This window comes from Salmo salar, chromosome ssa07, assembly GCF_905237065.1.
Source record: "Salmo salar chromosome ssa07, Ssal_v3.1, whole genome shotgun sequence".
Classification (NCBI taxonomy): Eukaryota; Metazoa; Chordata; class Actinopteri; order Salmoniformes; family Salmonidae; genus Salmo; species Salmo salar.
The window spans coordinates 24,936,354-24,953,468 of NC_059448.1; the positions used below are offsets into that span (position 1 = coordinate 24,936,354).

Here is a 17,115-nt window from a genome sequence, read left to right on the forward strand (position 1 = left end):
TCATCATCTACACATCTATCACTCCAGTGTTAATGCTAAATAGTAATTATTTCGCCACTATGGCCTATTTATTGCCTTTCTACATTTGCACACACTGTATATTGATTTTTCTATTGTGCTATTGACTGTACGTTTGTTTATCCCATGTGTATCTGTGTGTTGTTGTTTGTGTCACACTGCTTTGCTTTATCTTGGCCAGGTTGCAGTTGTAAATGACAATTGTTCTCAACTGGCCTACCTGGTTAAATAAAGGTGAAATAAAAAAATAAAATAAAAAATATGGGAGTTTATCAAAATTGGATTTGTTTCTTTTCTCAAATTCTTTGAGGGTCTGTGTAATCTGAGGGAAATATGTGTCTTTAATATGGTCATACATTTGGCAGGAGGTTAGGAAGTGCAGCTCAGTTTCCACCTCATTTTGTGGGCATTGTGCACATAGCCTGTCTTCTTCTTCTCAATAGCAAGACTATGTTTTTTCTCTCTTACTCTCTCTCTCTCTCTCTCTCTCTCTCTCTCTTCCCTCTACTATTCTCTTTTGCTCTCTCCCTCCCTTTCTCTCTCTTTTTCTTTCCTCTCTCCCTCCCTCCCTTTCACTCTCTCCCCCTTTATCTCTTCCCTCTCTCCCCTCCTTTTCTTCCCTCTCTCCCTCTCTCCCTCCCTCGCTCTCTACTGTACTTCCCAGTACCATCAGGCATAAAAGCTGTTATACCGTATCATCCTCCCATTCACTTCTTCTCATCCTCTTCTCTTCTCCGCCGTCCCTAAAACACTCACTCTTTCAACAAATCCTCCTTTCTCTTTACAAACTTCCCCTCTCAACTCTTCAGACCTCTCCCCTGCGCTATCTTTAGCTCTAACTGAGCCATCCCCTCCTCTCCTCCTCCAAGCCGCTCTCCCCCCTCCTCCTCCCCTTACCCCTGCCAGTTTGTCTTGTGTCCTGTCTGCCCTGGGGGGTCGTGACCCCATTGACCTTTGGGTGACTTCTGCTGGGTAGCTTCTCAGTCATCTGCAGCTGTGGTCCTGCCAAAATCTGGATAATCCTATCACACTGTCATCACTGTTGAGAGAGGCAGGGCGGATCAGGGCAAGGCATGGCAGGTGAAGTGTGTGTCTGTGTGTGTGTTTGTGTGTTTATTCATGTCCACATGTGTGTGTGTATGTGTTAATGATTACTTATCAACAGACAAATAATATAAATATAAAATATAAACTAGCTGACAGAAAGTGAGTGAGTGCTACGTATTACAGTGCAAATGGGAAGTATTCAGATACTTTGACTTATTCAGGTTCAGACCTCCCTCATCAATTTACGCCCCCCCCAAAAGGAAATATCACATTTACATAAGTATTCAGACCCTTTACTCAGCTGAAGCACTTTGGCAGTGATTACAGCCTCAAGTCTTCTTGGGTATGACGCGACAAGCCTGGCACACCTGTATTTGGGGAGTTTTCCCATTATTTTCTGCAGATCCTCTCAAGCTCTGTCAGGTTGGTCATTGCTGCACAGCTATTTTCATGTCTCTCCAGAGATGTTCGATCGGGTTCAAGTTCGGGCTCTGGCTGGGCCACTCAAGGACATTCAGAGACTTGCCCGAAGCCACTCCTGCGTTGTCTTAGATGTGTGCTTAGGGTCGTTGTCCTGTTGGAAGGTGAACCTTCGCCCCAGTCTGAGGTTCTGAGCAATCTGGAGCAGGTTTTCATCAAGGATCTCTCTGTGCTTTGCTCCGTTCATCTTTCCCTCGATCCTGACTAGTCTCACAGTCCCTGCCACTGAAAAACATCCCCACAGCATGATGCTGCCACCCATGCTTCACCGTAGGGATGGTGCCAGGTTTCCTCCAGACATGACGCTTGGCATTCAAGCCAAAGAGTTCAATCTTGTTTTCATCAGACCAGATAATCTTGTTTCTCATGGTCTGAGAGTCCTTTAGGTGCCTTTTGGCAAACTCCAAGTGGGCTGTCATGTGCCTTTTACTGAGGAGTGGCTTCCGTCTGGGCCACTCTACCATAAAGACCTGATGGTGGAATGCTGCAGAAATGGTTGCCCTTCTACAAGGTTCTCTCATCTCCACAGAGGAACTCTGGAGCTCTGTCACTTCCCTGACCAAGGCTCTTCTCCCCTGATTACTCAGTTTGGCCAGGTGGCCAGCTCTAGGAAGTGTCTTGGTGGTTCAAAACTTCTTCCATTTAAGAATGATGAAAGCCACTGTGTTCTTGGGGATCCTCAATGCTGCAGAAATGTTTTGGTACCCTTCCCCAGATCTGTGCCTCGGCACAATCCTGTCTCGGAGCTCTATGGACAATTCCTTCGACCTCATGGCTAGGTTTTTGCTCTGACATGCACTGTCAACTGTGGGACCTTAAATAGACAGGTGTGTGCCTTTCCAAATCATGTCCAATCAATTGAATTTACCACAGGTGGACTCCAATCAAGTTATAGAAACATCTCAAGGATGATCAATAGAAGCAGGTTGCACCTGAGCTCAATTTTGAGTCTCATAGCAAAGGGTCTGAATATTTATGTAAATAAGGTATTTCTGTTTTTAATTTTGCAAACATTTCAAATAAACTGCTTTCGCTTTGTCATTCTGGGGTATTGTGTGTAGATTGATGAAAAAAAATATTTAATACATTTTAGAATAAGGCTGTAACGCAACAAAATGTGGAAAAGGGGAAGGGGTCTGAATACTTTCCGAATGCACTGTATACTGTACATTGACGTACTCTTCCCAAACGAACCCGTAGCTATCTGGGGCATTAGTCCTAGTTTCATGACTATGATAAGCCAGCCAGCTGCAGTTGGCATCACCAGATGCTCGCCTTGTGCCCTGGTCCATCCATAGCCTGCTGCCTCCATACAAAGCAATAAACAACTTGTAATCACACACACACCACCCAGATGACAGATGCTCGGTGGAGTGTGTGTGTCCTCAATCGGCGCATCAGATCGTTATCCCCTACACCCAGTGAGTTCTGTATTATCACCACAGACTATCAACACACAGATTCTGCTGCCTCTGTGGCTGCACCGTCCCTGCCCCATCCCCCATCCCTCTCTCTCTCTCTCTCCTCTCTCACTCTTCCTCTATCTCTCTCTCTCCCTCTTGCCTTCTGCCCTCTCCTACCCCCTGTTTCTCTCTCCATCTATATCTCTCTTACTCTCTCTCTCTCGCTCTTCCTCTATATCCCTCTCTCTCTCTCTCTCACTCTCTCTCTCTCGCTCTCTCTCTCTCTGTCTATATCCCTCTCTCTCCCTCTTGCCTTCTGCCATCTCCCACCTCCCGTTCATCCCTCCATCTATATCTCTCTTAGTCTCTCTCTCTGTCTGTCTCTCTCACTCTTGGGCATAAGATGCATTACATCTGTGCTTGTAAATAGACATGTATAACAACACGTTGATATTAGGGGTAAATCTCTGGGCAGGGCCGGGAAAGGGCGGGATTGGTTAGGATTCCAGATGATTGAGTAATGGAGAGATTTGAGGATAAAAAATAAAGTTGTTTTGTTGTGAGCAGTCTGAATACATCAAGTGAGGATGGATGATGAAGTGATAGTTCAGCGATTTGACACATTTAGATATTTTGTCAAGGTAAGGAAACAAATTTCGAAAACATGTAAAATCGCTGAACTATTCCTTTAAGGCTAGCTGGCCCAGAAAAGACATGATGGTGATAATAAACAAACAGTTCATAAGTTCATTTCTCCAACAATGCAACTTCTCACCCCTGATGTTGAGTCCATATGGCATCCAATGAGTGAGGTCAAAAACAAGACATGGTAGGCCTGTTATTAAAAATAGAAAATGTTGGCCTATAATAAAAATAGAACATGAAAATGGGTTCATTTTCAGTGTCCTACGCATCATCCCTAAGCCATAAGCTACATCAATGACTTATTATAATAACAATATTATCTTGTATATTATTAACTAAAGAATTATCCATCTTAGCACGTTTTTATTCTAGTCCAGTAGTAACATATCTCATTCCATTGAAGTCGGTTCTGAAATCGCCAGATAGACCCCAGTGTTGATTCCCAACGTAAACATTTGAAGCAGAGACAGTCGCTAATATATGTTTTGCAATATAATGTCAATGTTCAGACTCTCAAAAGGATTTACGAACCCAGTGTGTTAAAACACGTGCTGATCAAAAGCAATCATATTTGCAATATTTTACAAAGATCTGTGTGTCAGGATGGCCGAGCGGTCTAAGGCGCTGCGTTCAGGTCGCAGTCTCCCCTGGAGGCGTGGGTTCGAATCCCACTTCTGACATCTCCTTTTGCGCTAATTCTGAGAAAAGAGATCGAATGATAGTGCTAATTTCTCGTATTTTTTATTTTTTACCTCTATTCGTTTCATTGCACAACATTTATTCGTGTTACATAATCAACATAAATATGAGAAATCAATCAAGTTCAGAATTATAATGAATTAACATTTTGTCTTGTGCAATAACTATTGCAATAATTGGTGTAGACCAATATCTTCACCAGGCTGTCTGAATAAATGTTTGTATAGTTATTAATCTTATAATTCGTTTATTTGAACATATTGATGTAAAAAAGTATTTTCCTATATATATATTCTTCATGTTTCAATAAACAAATATGTATAAATAAATAATTATACAACTAACAAAAACATCTGAAAACAGCAACAACATGTATATTTATTTTGCAGCAATCAATGTAAATAGAGTCTTATTTCGTATGCAAAAATATTAGATGAGTTGGTCGAATAGCCTAATTCTAAAACTAAACAATTTTATGGAACTTCTAGAAATTGGCCATGGACAACCTCTAACAATTGTTATAATGGCGCGCCTTTTATCAACTACAAAGGTGTAGAACCATGAATAGTTCTGAAATAATTCTGAACATGTTTTATCAAAATATTTTCCTCATAATTTCCCCCCGACGTGTATAACCTTGTGATCCTTCCAAAGCGATATCATTTTCTTAAATTAATTCCATGTTGCTTATGGCTTTAAAATAATGAATCGAATGTGTCACAATGGTTTGCTTTGATAAAAGATAGATAATGCTCTAATGCATGGAATCAGTCTTTACAACGATTACAAAACGTTCAAATGGGAGCGAAGAATAACTGTGGATGGGTAGATTTTTTCGATTGACAATTTTGGCGCACAACAGGTAAAGTGTATGGGGGGGTAGGCTAATAGTGACTTTGTGACTATATTCAACTGTGCTAGCCTTTCTTTGTGTTAAATGTTACCAACTCATTAGTGATTCAGGAAAAACATCATATAACAATTTTTAATAACTAGCCTACAGGCAGGTCAACTAAGGTTAGGCCTACACCTCAATACGCTCTCTCCACCTATTTGTTCCACCTATTTGTTTATGCGCCCAGTAGTGCTCCACAAGTCTTTCACTGGGATAATGTCCCCTGCTAATGCCAACAGACAGCGATGATATTATGTGACAATTTCACCTTTACCACCCAGCTGTAATTGATGTAACAATGTGCCACGTATCCACGGTGGCCAGGAAGGGTGGAGTCAGTCATAATGCCATCGTGATCGAAACCATAAATGATTGTTATGGATCTAGAAACCTATGTGTTAAAAAACAACAACATTTTGGCACATTTACAATGGTTTATACTGTAAGAGATGAGGTAAACGCATGTTTGATACATTAAAAGCATGAGTTGTTTCATAGATAGTCATATTGTTTTTTTCAAAGGTAGCCTATTGGTGTGTCCCACTCCCTCTAGTTTTGTGTTATATTTGTGCCATGGTTATTGTGGGTCTGTTTGTAAAGTAATGACGTTCACAATTACGTTTTGCTTCAATGTAGCTACGCTACCCAAGCCGCTGCAATCCATTCTAACAAAAACCTCACACAAAAAACTCTACCGGAGAGAACATAGGCTAAGTGCTGCAGCGTCCCACCATACCCATCTCTCAGGATAACGAATGAGACCACCCAACCAGTTTTAAAGTAGCGCCATGGGTCAGTCTATCAGTGCTGGAAAATCATTTTACCACTGAAAAGTATGACAGAGTCAGTACGGTTCTTTTGGGGTTAATTGTTGCTGAATTCAGTCTTTCCCTTCACAATGCTGGTATTTATTACATGTTGTTTTATTATTAATCCGAACATCAGGGCTGGAACTGAGGTCTCTGCCCTCACCAGATATAGGCCTGGTCCCTGTGAAGCTGTATGCTGCTAAAAACAACATTATCCACTCTAGGGATTATGAATAAATAACAAATGGGGGAGAATAGTCTGAGTAATTGGTTGTGTGTGTGTTTGTGTGTGTGTGTCTGTGTGTGTGTGTCTGTGTGTGTCTGTGTGTGTGTGTCCGTGTGTGTGTGTGTGTGAATAATTGAGAGTTCCTCTTCCCAATCTATGTCATGTCATTTCCAGGATGATTTTTAAAAGTTTTTAATGGCAGATCTCTGTTAAGACTGCAAACAGAGGTCAAGGTCTGTGTCCCAAATAGCACCCTATTCCCTATCTAGTGGACTACTTTTGACCAAAGCCCAATGGGTCATGTAGGGAATAAGGTGCCATTTGGTTCGTACACAATATGTTCCTCTACTGTAATATGAAGATACCAGGCATGGTTTCTCCTGACAGACACACTTTGATTTTACTGTAGATTTACAAAGACAGTGTCCCCGTTAGCGATGTCAACTGGAGGGCACAATTTCTTACTGAGGCTGGGGATACTTCAGGTGTTTAGTGGAAGAAGGTGATCTTTTAAGGACATGCAGAGATGTCACTGATGACAATGTTAGGATGGAAGAATCCAATGTAGTTGTCCTAACCTTAAGACGTGGACCTGTGTGGCTCAGTTGGTAGAGCATGGTCCTCGCAACACCAAGGTTGTGGGTTTGACCCTCATGGGGAACCAGAAGAGGGGGAAAAAAATGGATGCACTCACCACTTTAAATCGCTTTGGATAAGAGAGTCTGCTAAATAAGGGTTTCTAGGTCTGGTTTTTGCCCTAATACTACACAGCTGATTCAAATAATCAAAGCTTGATGATGATTTGGTTATTTGAATCAGCTGTGTAGCGCTAGGGCAAAAAACTAAAACTCACACCCAGGAGGGGGGACCCAGGACGGAGTTTGGGAAACCCTGTGCTAAATTACTAAAATATGCACAATTATAATTTTTTCACTACTGGTATGAGTGAACAACTCCCCATCTTGTGTCACTTCAAGGCAAGACTTTCGGTTCCCTTTTCTACACACTGGGGTGTGTGTGTTTGTGGGAACTGGGGTGTGTGTGTTTGTGCTGGTCAAAGGCGGGGTAAGATCTTGAGTCAGAACAGAACAAGGAGACTGTTGTCAGGGAGTCAGAGAACCAGAAGCTAGAACCAGAGGCTAGAACCAGAGGCTATAGAACCAGCGGCTATAGAACCAGAGATTTTAGAACCAGAGGCTATAGAACCAGAGACTATAGAACCACAGGCTATAGAACCAGAGACTATAGAACCAGAGGCTATAGAACCAGCGGCTATAGAACCAGAGACTATAGAACCAGAGGCTATAGAACCAGAGGCTATAGAACCAGAGACTATAGAACCACAGGCTATAGAACCAGAGGCTATAGAACCAAGGGGAAAGAACCGGAGGCTAGCTGGGTAATCATGTCGTTCCAAGGGGAAAACAGCACCGCTGCAGGTGAGACTGTCAACGATTCAGGGGTGTTACTAAATTGGTAAATCAACTGTTCCAAATTCCATACCTTACTTACAGCTTTTGTTGTTTGAAAATGGGTCTGCACTGGAGGGTAAATGAATGTGGTAGTGAGAAAGGTGCATGGACTTATTTAGACAAATACTTAAGTGACTATCTGATATTTCATGTGAATTATGTAAACATTTCTGATATCCCTAGCCTTGTGTAAAGCTTTGCTTGATGACGACAAAGCCTATCCATTATTGCAGGTACTGTATATTGCTAATGCGCAGGCCAGTCCCATAAACGACTGTATAGCCTATGTTCCATTTCAATGTTTTGCATAAAAGTAGCATGTTAACCTTTTGGGTAGGAAATGTGTTAATAATGCTTCCATTATTTATAATCCTGGGTGGTTATGGAAATGGCATGGTTCAGATCCCTGTTCAAAGTGAGACTTCCGGAATCTCTTCCTGTATTCTCACAGAAGGTGGAGCTTCCTCTTTTAGGGTCTGTAAAGTACTACAGAAGTAAAAAATCTTAATTTGATCACCCTTTGCAGGAAATGTTAAACTTGTAGTGTATTTGAGGTTTAAAAAGGCTTCTGACGTTTGTAATTTCCACTTTGAAATTTCAGACTTGATTTTCCCATATGAAAACTGTATCAAGCCATACTAAAATGCCCATTCATTTTAATCCACATAATAATTCACATTGCAGAATTATTTTACTGCTGTAGCAAACTGGCTCAAATCAAGATCCTACATGTAACGGCTGTTGCAGGGAGTAGACCAAGGTGCAACATGTTGAGTGCTCATCATGTATTTATTTTAACTTTATTTTAACGCAACAGCTAAACAGTTCTGTCAGGTAAGCAACACAAAAAAGAAATTAACCACCCACAAAACCCAAAGGAAAACAGGCTGCCTAAGTATGGCTCCCAATCAGAGACAACGATAGACAGCTGTCCCTGATTGAGAGCCATACCCGGCCAAAACAAATAAATACACAAAACATAGAAAACGGAACATAGAATGCCCACCCTAGTCATACCCTGGCCTAACCAAAATAGAGAACAAAAACCTCTCTATGGCCAGGGCGTGACACTACATCTGTAGTGAAAACCTGACTCATTTGGATTCTAATGTCTGTCTTCCTCATTTATTAACCACTTATTCATGATTCAGAGCTGTAATAACTGTACATTTTGTTTCTGGAATGACTTTTTCTCAATTTTCTCAGCTTCCGGTGGAGAAAGCAGTTGCTCCTCTGAAGATGAAGGAGATATTCAGGTATCTTCAATAGCATCTGTGATGCCCTAGTGTTCCTTTATTGACCCCCCCCCCAATGATCTTATACTAATTACTCCAAGTACTTTGTTTATTTACTTTCTTATGCAATAAAAAGTAAGTAAGATGTGACTGATTTCTCTGTTCATGTGTCTGTTTGTTTGATCTGTCGTGTAGTGTGAGATTCTGGAAAAGCAGAGGGATGAGGCCAGTCAGAAGCTGTCTGAGATAGAGGAAGGTGAGCTGCACCAATCAACATTCTTGATTATATGGTGGGAGCTCAGCTTTCCAATGAAGCTTCCGTAATGAGAATAAATGCGCACACATTGTAGGAGTCTATTCATCCAGCAGCCTGTCAGCTTTCTCTCTCTCTCTCTCTTCTCAGTATCCTCTCAGCTGTTGAAGGAGATGGATGTTCTAGAGATGCAGTTCCAGATTGAACGCTCCTGCAGGGAGAGTGCAGAGGCCCTCGCTGTCAAGGTGGGGTGTATTATGGTTACTGTAGTTCATCATGCGACAGCGTTGGAACTCCAAAGAATGTCTCAGTGATGTCATCCACTAAACCAGTCAGTGTCCCACTTGGGTGTGCAAGTTTTGTGCCAGCCCATTACTAACACAGACGAGTCAGCTAATGATTAAGGGCTCGATGATTAGTTCATAAATTGAATGACTACTAGGCGGGAACGAAAGCCTGCACGCCCTGTGGAATAAAGAACACTGCTCTTAACAGATATCTTTCTCCTTGAACACAAAGGTGACCAAAGAGAACAAGGTTCTGAAGAGGAGAAGCCAGGCTCTGCTGCCACTCCTCCCTAAGCTTCCTGAAAACATGGCCACCATGACCTTTGACCTGGAGTCTGACCAGGTGGTCGACCCCAACCCTGATGGGGACAGCGGTGAGGAGGCTGTGCTGCAAGAACAGGCACAGATCAGAGGTATAGAGACATTCTGAGATCCACCATCCACAACAACTACCATCCTGAACACATACTGTATAATGTATGATCATGAGAGATATCAGTATACAAGGCAATAGAATTGAGATTTGAAAGGATTGTTTTTGTACTTTTACCCGACCGAACATAAGATACCTGCTCATCTTCCTCTCACATTTTCCTTTCTCTCTCCTTCTCCTCCTCTTTCGCTCTCCCCCTCTCTCTCTCTCCCCTCCCCCTCTCTCCCCCCCTTTCTTGCTATCTCTCCCCCACCCACCCTCTCTCTCTCTCCATCATGGTCAGAGCTGCAGGCCTCAGTGGAACAGCTGCTGGGGGAGAAGATGCAGTTGTGTGAGCAGGTCGATTCACTGAAGAGAGAGCAGAGCCAGCTCGAAGAACAGGTAGCTAGCAGTGTTTTTGTGTGTGTGCGTGTACTAAGTAAAACTTTATAAGTATTCATTGTTTCCTACTCTTCTACATGTTCCACTCAGTTGGCCCTAGAGATTGGGGTGAAAGAGGCCATACTGAAGAAACTGTCCAAGCAGAACAAGAACATGAATAAGATGAAGAGAGGTGAGACCCCACTCAGACGCATATCAGTGTTCCTCATGATAGACGCTCTATTCACCTACATACCAAAGTCACATTCAATGTTTTATGTGTATGTGGGTCCATAGTATCCCAGCTAGTGACAGAGGAGTTCACAGAGATCAGTCAGAAACTGGAGCTGGAACAGGGCCTCAGAGAGCACGCAGAGGTCTTCGCTCACCAGGTATACAACCCTGTGTTTCTGTTTGTGTACTTCTGTGCGTTTTGTGTACATGCGTATGTGTTTCTGTTTTCTGTGCATATGTGTTTCTGTTTTCTGTGTGTGTGTGTGTGTGTGTGTGTGTGTGTGTGTGTGTGTGTGCATGCGAGTGTGCACCCATCTCACACTCCTATAGGTGGCATGCCATAGGAAGACAAGGAGAGCAGTGGCCTCAACCAGGGCCCGGGGGCAGTCCTAGTGAATGGAGGAGCATTGGACAGAGGGAGGGCAGGGCTACTTCCTCACTTCCTCATTCAGACACTCACTTCCTCATTCAGACGGGGGAGCATATTGTGGGGATGGGGTAGATACACCCATTCATTCTGTATTCATTAAAGAGGACAAATTAGCCAAACAAATACAAAGAGGTGTGAGAAGGGAGGGACACAGGCATGCTGGTCACTTTGTAAACGAGAAACTCACACACACACACACATACACACACAACTCACGTTTCCCCAGCTGGCCCTGTTGTAAACAAAGGTGGCTATCTTTTCCTTCTTTTTTTTACGGGCGTCTAGGAGGACAACAAAAGTAGTCTCCCCTCTTAGAGCCCCCCCCTGCTTTATAATGAGCACCCATCATGGCGGCAGTTTGAGAACGGGGACTATAGCTTTAAACACAACCACGCCTTTAGCTTGACACTTTACATTGAATGCTGGCAATTGTCGCCTTTGTGCACGCTGTTCGCTATTTACCAGACAGGCACATAATGGGACGCCTCGCAGGGGTCCTTACCTGTGAAAAGGACCCCTACTGTTCTGAGACAACCACACAACTCAGCCCCCTTTACTCTTAATGTAATGCAAAGCATTATTTGTTTGATGGTGTGTGTGCGCGTGTGTGTGTATGAAGCCTCTATTTGTCTACTTTCACATGTTTTGAAAACACACTCCCCATTCATAGGTCTTCTTTCTCCGCGTGTGTCGTGCTGCATAATAATGATGTGGGCCTCAAATAGGAAATAGCTGTGTGTGTGTGTGTGTGTGTGTGTGTGCATATTGTGTGGACACCAGCAGCCCTTTTCCTTGTCAAGCAGCACTCCCTACTTGGTCCCTAGCTGTGTGAAAGTAGCCTTGTGCTATAGGGACTTTAGAGTGCTTACACCAGGGTAATTGGGAGTAAATATGGGACAGGTTGTTTTGTTAACTGTAATGATGTGTAGTCAAACACACAGATGACTGCTGTCGCAACATCTTCACTGTGTTCGACTTCATGGGAGCCAAAGGTGAAAGTGACTCACTGACTTTCAATTCCTAAACTCACTGTCTCTGACTATACTATTTTGTTAAACCTAGTTTCACTATCATTTGACCATTTACAGCTTCATACTACCGCTTTATATATGCTGCTGGAAGAGAATTTGTATGGGATTCCATATTCATTTAATTTTACTTCATACCGCCCCTTTACACTAGTCAAACCTCTGATGACTGTATGCTGGTCATAACTCTTGTACAGTCCAAAACAAAATATGCCAAAGCAAATGAATGATTGACAATTGATTGATTCATTGATTCATTGACTGATTGATTCATGATTGATGGATTGATTGACTGACTGACAGGTGTTGGTGAAGCAGAAGGAGACCCAGAGGCAGAGCATGGTGCTGCAGCAGAGTTCAGAAACCAGGCTCCAGCTCCAACAGGCTCTGGAACAGGTGGCCCACATCAGCAGTACCCTACAGGAAATACAGCACTACTACCGAAACCAGGTGTGTGTGTGTGTGTGTGTGTTGGTGAGACAATGTTTGAGTCTCTTTGAAACTTCAGTGTATTAGGCCTCCTGAGTGACGCAGTGGTCTAAGGCACTGTGTTGCAGTGTCACAACAGCCTGGGGTTCGATCACAACCGGCCGTGACTGGGAGTCCCATAAGGCGGCGCACAATTGGCCCAGCGTCATCCGGGTTTGGCCGGGGGGGGGCTTTACTTGGCTCATCGCGCTCTAGCGACTCCTTGTGCCTGCAGGCTGACTTCAGTCGTCAGTTGAATGGTGTTTCCTCTGACACATTGATGTGGCTGGCTTCCAGGTTAACCCATGTTTCGGAGGATGCATGACTCGACCTTTGCCTCTCCCGAGCCTGTTGGGAGGTTGCAGCGATGAGGCAAGATTGTAATCACAAAATGGGGAGAAAAAGGGGGTAAAAAAAACCGATAGTATATTTGTTGGCATATAATACCTGAGTAATGCATCTGAATAGGTTACATTTAAATGTATAGGTCTAGGCCTCCCGAGTGGCACAGCGGTCTAAGGCACTGCATCAAAGTGCTTGAAGCGTCACTACAGACTCGGGTTCGATCCCAGCCGGCTGTGACTGGGAGACCCATGCGGTGGCGCACAATTGGCCCAGCATTGTCTGGGTTAGGGGTGGGATTTCCTTGTCCCATTGCGCTCTAGCGACTCTTTATGGTGGGCCAGGCGCCTGCAAGCTGACTTCAGTTGCCAGCTGGACAGTGTTTCCTCTGACACATTGGTGCGGCTGGCTTCCAGGTTAATCGAGCAGTGTGTCAAGAAGCAGTGCGGCTTGGCAGGGTCGTGTTTCAGAGGACGCATGGCTCTTGACCTTTGTGGTGGAATTATTGTAATTTAAAGGAGAGACTTTTAAGATTTCTTCAAAACAATCAAACTTCATTATTTAATTACTGCAGTAATGGAGCTGGTCGGTAATCACCCCTGGAGGTAAAAAATGAGAACTCAAAGAGCTGGTTTGAGCCACAGCATTTTATAGCAAAGTCCATCCTCCTTCAGTCTACATGACACACAACAGATGTATGGAATGGGTCACAAGGTTAAGATTTGTATGAAAGATACTTATAATATATCATACAGACAGTATCTGCTGTAAAAACATGAGAACTCATTGTGTAGAGACCAGTGTCTGGCACCCCAACTCCAGGGAGCCATCTCTCCCTGGTACTGTATAGAACAGAAACATTAACTCATGCTCTGGAATGCGGTATCCCCAAAGACATTGTAAATCTTCCAAAGACCCATCCTCAGAACACACATAGATGAGTGTTCTAACGACCGCTTATTCTGTTGAATAAAACAACCATTTGATGCAATAACAGCATTATAACATAATCTTGTAATTTCCACCATTCCTTCACCTCTCCCGAGTCCGTAGGGGAGTTGCAGCGATGGGACAAAACTGTAACTACCAATTGTGGAGAAAAGGGGGTAAAAGTACAACAAAACCAAAAAAAAAGTCAGTAAGTCTAATATATGTCGCTGTACATGACTATCAAAGGTGAAACCGACCCAGTGTGCTCTGGAAGAGAGCAGTGTTCTATCTGAGCTGCAATGTGTCAGAGGCCAACTGGAGAGCAGTGAGGAGGAGAGGAGGACCACGGACACACAGCTCAGGGAGGCTCTGAACACTGTCACCCAGCTTCAGGGGGAAGGTACATTTACAGATGTAGTTTGGTCACAGTGAGCATAGGACACTGATGCACAATTCAAATAATTAATTACCGTAATTTCCGGACTATAAGCCGCTACTTTTTTCCCACGCTTTGAACCTCGCGGCTTAAACAATGACGTGGCTAATATATGGATTTTTCACGCTTTCAAATAAATTAAAAACCCCCAAAAAACACATTCTGTGATGTGCTCAGTTTTTTGGCGGCATGAAGCTTTCATTAGACCAATGAAATTGCCGAACGGGTTAAGGTCAAACTTTTTTGTTTACTGTTTAGATTAAATCGAGCGCGCTCAAACTTCCCATCATTCTGATTACGGTAGTCATTTTGTCACCCTCATCATGGCAAAGACACGGAGAAATGCATATGATGCAGCTTTCAAGTTGAAGGCGATTGATCTGGCTGTTGGAAAAGGAAATAGAGCTGCTGCAAGGGAGCTTGGTCTGGAGCAATGACTTTCTTGGTAGGCTACTGTTTACTGCTAATTTTTTATTTTTTGTTACAAGCCGTGTTTCGTTAAAGCCTGTGTAAAGTTAATTTGTTTCAATGTACCGGTAGGCACCTGCAGCTTATAGACATGTGCGGCTTATTTATGTTGAAAATAATACATTTTTAAAAAAATTCAGTGGGTGCGGCTTATATTCAGGTGCGCTTAATAGTGCGGAAATTACGGTACAAAAAAACAACACTATAACCGTCTGGAGTTGAATTTCTCTTTGCCCTATTTTCAATATTCAAACAAATGCTATTTTACGGTATTCAAATATGACACAGTGTTGTGGTTGGTGGTACTTTCTCTTTGTTTTAGTGAAACAGCTCGAGGACAGGCTGAAAGACGCAGAGAAAGACCTGGCTTCAGAGAAGGACAACTCAACCCCTGCACTTCCTCCTCCACTACCCCCTCCTCCTCCTCCACCACCCCTGCCCCCACCTCCCTCCAGTACTGCTGTTGAGTAGGTATTTTATATATCTATATGCTATAAATACATAACCACTATATTAGCTGGTAGAGGTATACTATTTCAAACAACTTCAACTTACATTGAAAATGAAAACTTATAGACCTTTGTTACATAGCAAGGTGATGGTAGTACCCATAGGTACATTTGATAAAATAATTTGGTTAATTTGATTAAACAAATGACTTCTGCAACACTTTCTCTTCTTCCTCTCTTCAGTCCCTTAGTCATCCTTCGCAACAAGAGGAAGGAGTCAGCCAACAACATTGATAAGAATAGTGAGTGTTCTTACCATGTTATGATTACGCATTTCCACCCTCTTCAGAGGACAAAAATAAACTTTATTATTATAGCTTTTTCTTTTGTTGTTACATGTACATTCTACACGCATTTTACATACATGACACTTGTTTTTTGTTGTTGCAGTAGTTACTGTCGTGACTTTACTTTCATTAATCTGATGACTGTTATTTATTTAATCCACTAACTATTTAATTGTTACCCCATTAAATTAATCATGTAACAATTAACTAATTAACCTCCCTGGGCAAGGTGGGACGCTTGCCTAGTCAACAGCCAGTGGAATCGCGTGGCGCGAAATACAAATACCTCATAAATGCTATAACTTCAATTTCTCAAACATATGACTATTTTACACCATTTTAAAGACAAGACTCTCGTTAATCTAACCACATTGTCCGATTTCAAAAAGGCTTTACAGCGAAAGCAAAACATTAGATTATGTCAGGAGAGTACCCTGCCAAAAATAATCACACAGCCATTTTCAAAGCAAGCATATATGTCACAAAAACCAAAACCACAGCTTAATGCAGCACTAACCTTTGATGATCTTCATCAGATGACACTCCTAGGACATTATGTTATACAATACATGCATGTTTTGTTCAATCAAGTTCATATTTATATCAAAAACCAGCTTTTCACATTAGCATGTGATGTTCAGAACTAGCATACCCACCGCAAACTTCCGGTGAATTTACTTAATTACTCACAATTAACGTTCACAAAATACATAAATTATTTTAAGAATTATAGATACAGAACTCCTTTATGCAATCGCGGTGTCAGATTTTAAAATAGTTTTTCGGCGAAAGCACATTTTGCAATATTCCGAGAAGATAGCCCGGCCATCACGGCTAGCTAATTTGACACCCACCAAGTTTGGCCCTCACCAAACTCAGATTTACTATAAGAAAAAGTGGATTACCTTTGCTGTTGTTCATCAGAATGCACTCCCAGGACTTCTACTTCAACAACAAATGTTGTTTTGGTTCGAAATAATCCATAGTTATATCCAAATACCTCCGTTTTGTTCGTGCGTTCAGGTAACAATCCGAAGGGTGCATTTCGAGCGCATTTCGTGACAAAAAAATTCCAAATATTCCATTACCATACTTCGAAGCATGTCAAACGCTGTTTAAAATACATTTTTATGCGATTTTTTCGTAAAATACCGATAATATTCCAACCGGGCGACGTTGTATTCGTTCAAAGATTGAAAGAAAAACATGGAGTCCTCTCGTGGACTCGCGCACTCCAGTGTCATTGTTCCCTGCCTGACCACTCACAAAAACTCCTGCTGTTTTTCGCCCAGAGACTGCAGAGACGTCATTCCACTTTCTGGCGCCTTCTGAGAGCCAATGGAAGCCTTAGAAAATGTCACATTACAGCAGAGATGCTGTATTTTTTATAGAGATGCCACAGAAGGAGAACAAATTGTCAAATTGTCATGTATGGAATCTTCTCAGGTTTTGGCCTACCATATGAGTTCTGTTATACTCACAGACACCATTCAAACAGTTTTAGAAACTTTAGAGTGTTTTCTATCCAAATCTACTAATTATATGCATATTCTCGTTTCTGGGCAAGAGTAGTAACCAGTTTAAATCGGGTACGTTTTTTATCCGGCCGTGCAAATACTGCCCCCTAGCCCCAACAGGTTAAGATTTGGGGCACCACGGAAGAAGTTGTTTAGAGAGTTACCATCTCCCAAATTAAACTCTATAAGATCTTTACCTATAAC

The 17,115-nt window shown here is 42.5% G+C and overlaps 1 protein-coding gene and 1 non-coding gene across 3 annotated transcripts in view; both read left to right on the forward strand.

The window, feature by feature from the left end:
- shtn2 (shootin 2) overlaps nt 1-17,115 on the forward strand; it is a 39,606-nt gene that overhangs the window by 9,243 nt on the left and 13,248 nt on the right. Inside the window, exons 1-13 of one of the 2 annotated variants that reach the window (XM_045721768.1) lie at nt 7,251-7,418; nt 7,524-7,661; nt 8,901-8,950; nt 9,125-9,185; nt 9,333-9,427; nt 9,702-9,882; nt 10,186-10,283; nt 10,374-10,455; nt 10,560-10,654; nt 12,258-12,404; nt 13,941-14,094; nt 14,921-15,065; nt 15,291-15,349. In XM_045721768.1, coding sequence (XP_045577724.1) covers nt 7,628-7,661; nt 8,901-8,950; nt 9,125-9,185; nt 9,333-9,427; nt 9,702-9,882; nt 10,186-10,283; nt 10,374-10,455; nt 10,560-10,654; nt 12,258-12,404; nt 13,941-14,094; nt 14,921-15,065; nt 15,291-15,349 — 1,201 coding nt within the window. In that variant the 5' untranslated portion in view covers nt 7,251-7,418; nt 7,524-7,627. Of the gene's footprint in view, nt 1-7,250; nt 7,419-7,523; nt 7,662-8,900; nt 8,951-9,124; nt 9,186-9,332; nt 9,428-9,701; nt 9,883-10,185; nt 10,284-10,373; nt 10,456-10,559; nt 10,655-12,257; nt 12,405-13,940; nt 14,095-14,920; nt 15,066-15,290; nt 15,350-17,115 lie in introns of those variants that run through there. The other variant, XM_014207061.2, reaches the window with a different exon arrangement.
- trnal-cag (transfer RNA leucine (anticodon CAG)) lies at nt 4,191-4,273 on the forward strand. The gene has a single exon. It is a non-coding gene; the product is annotated as a tRNA-Leu (tRNA).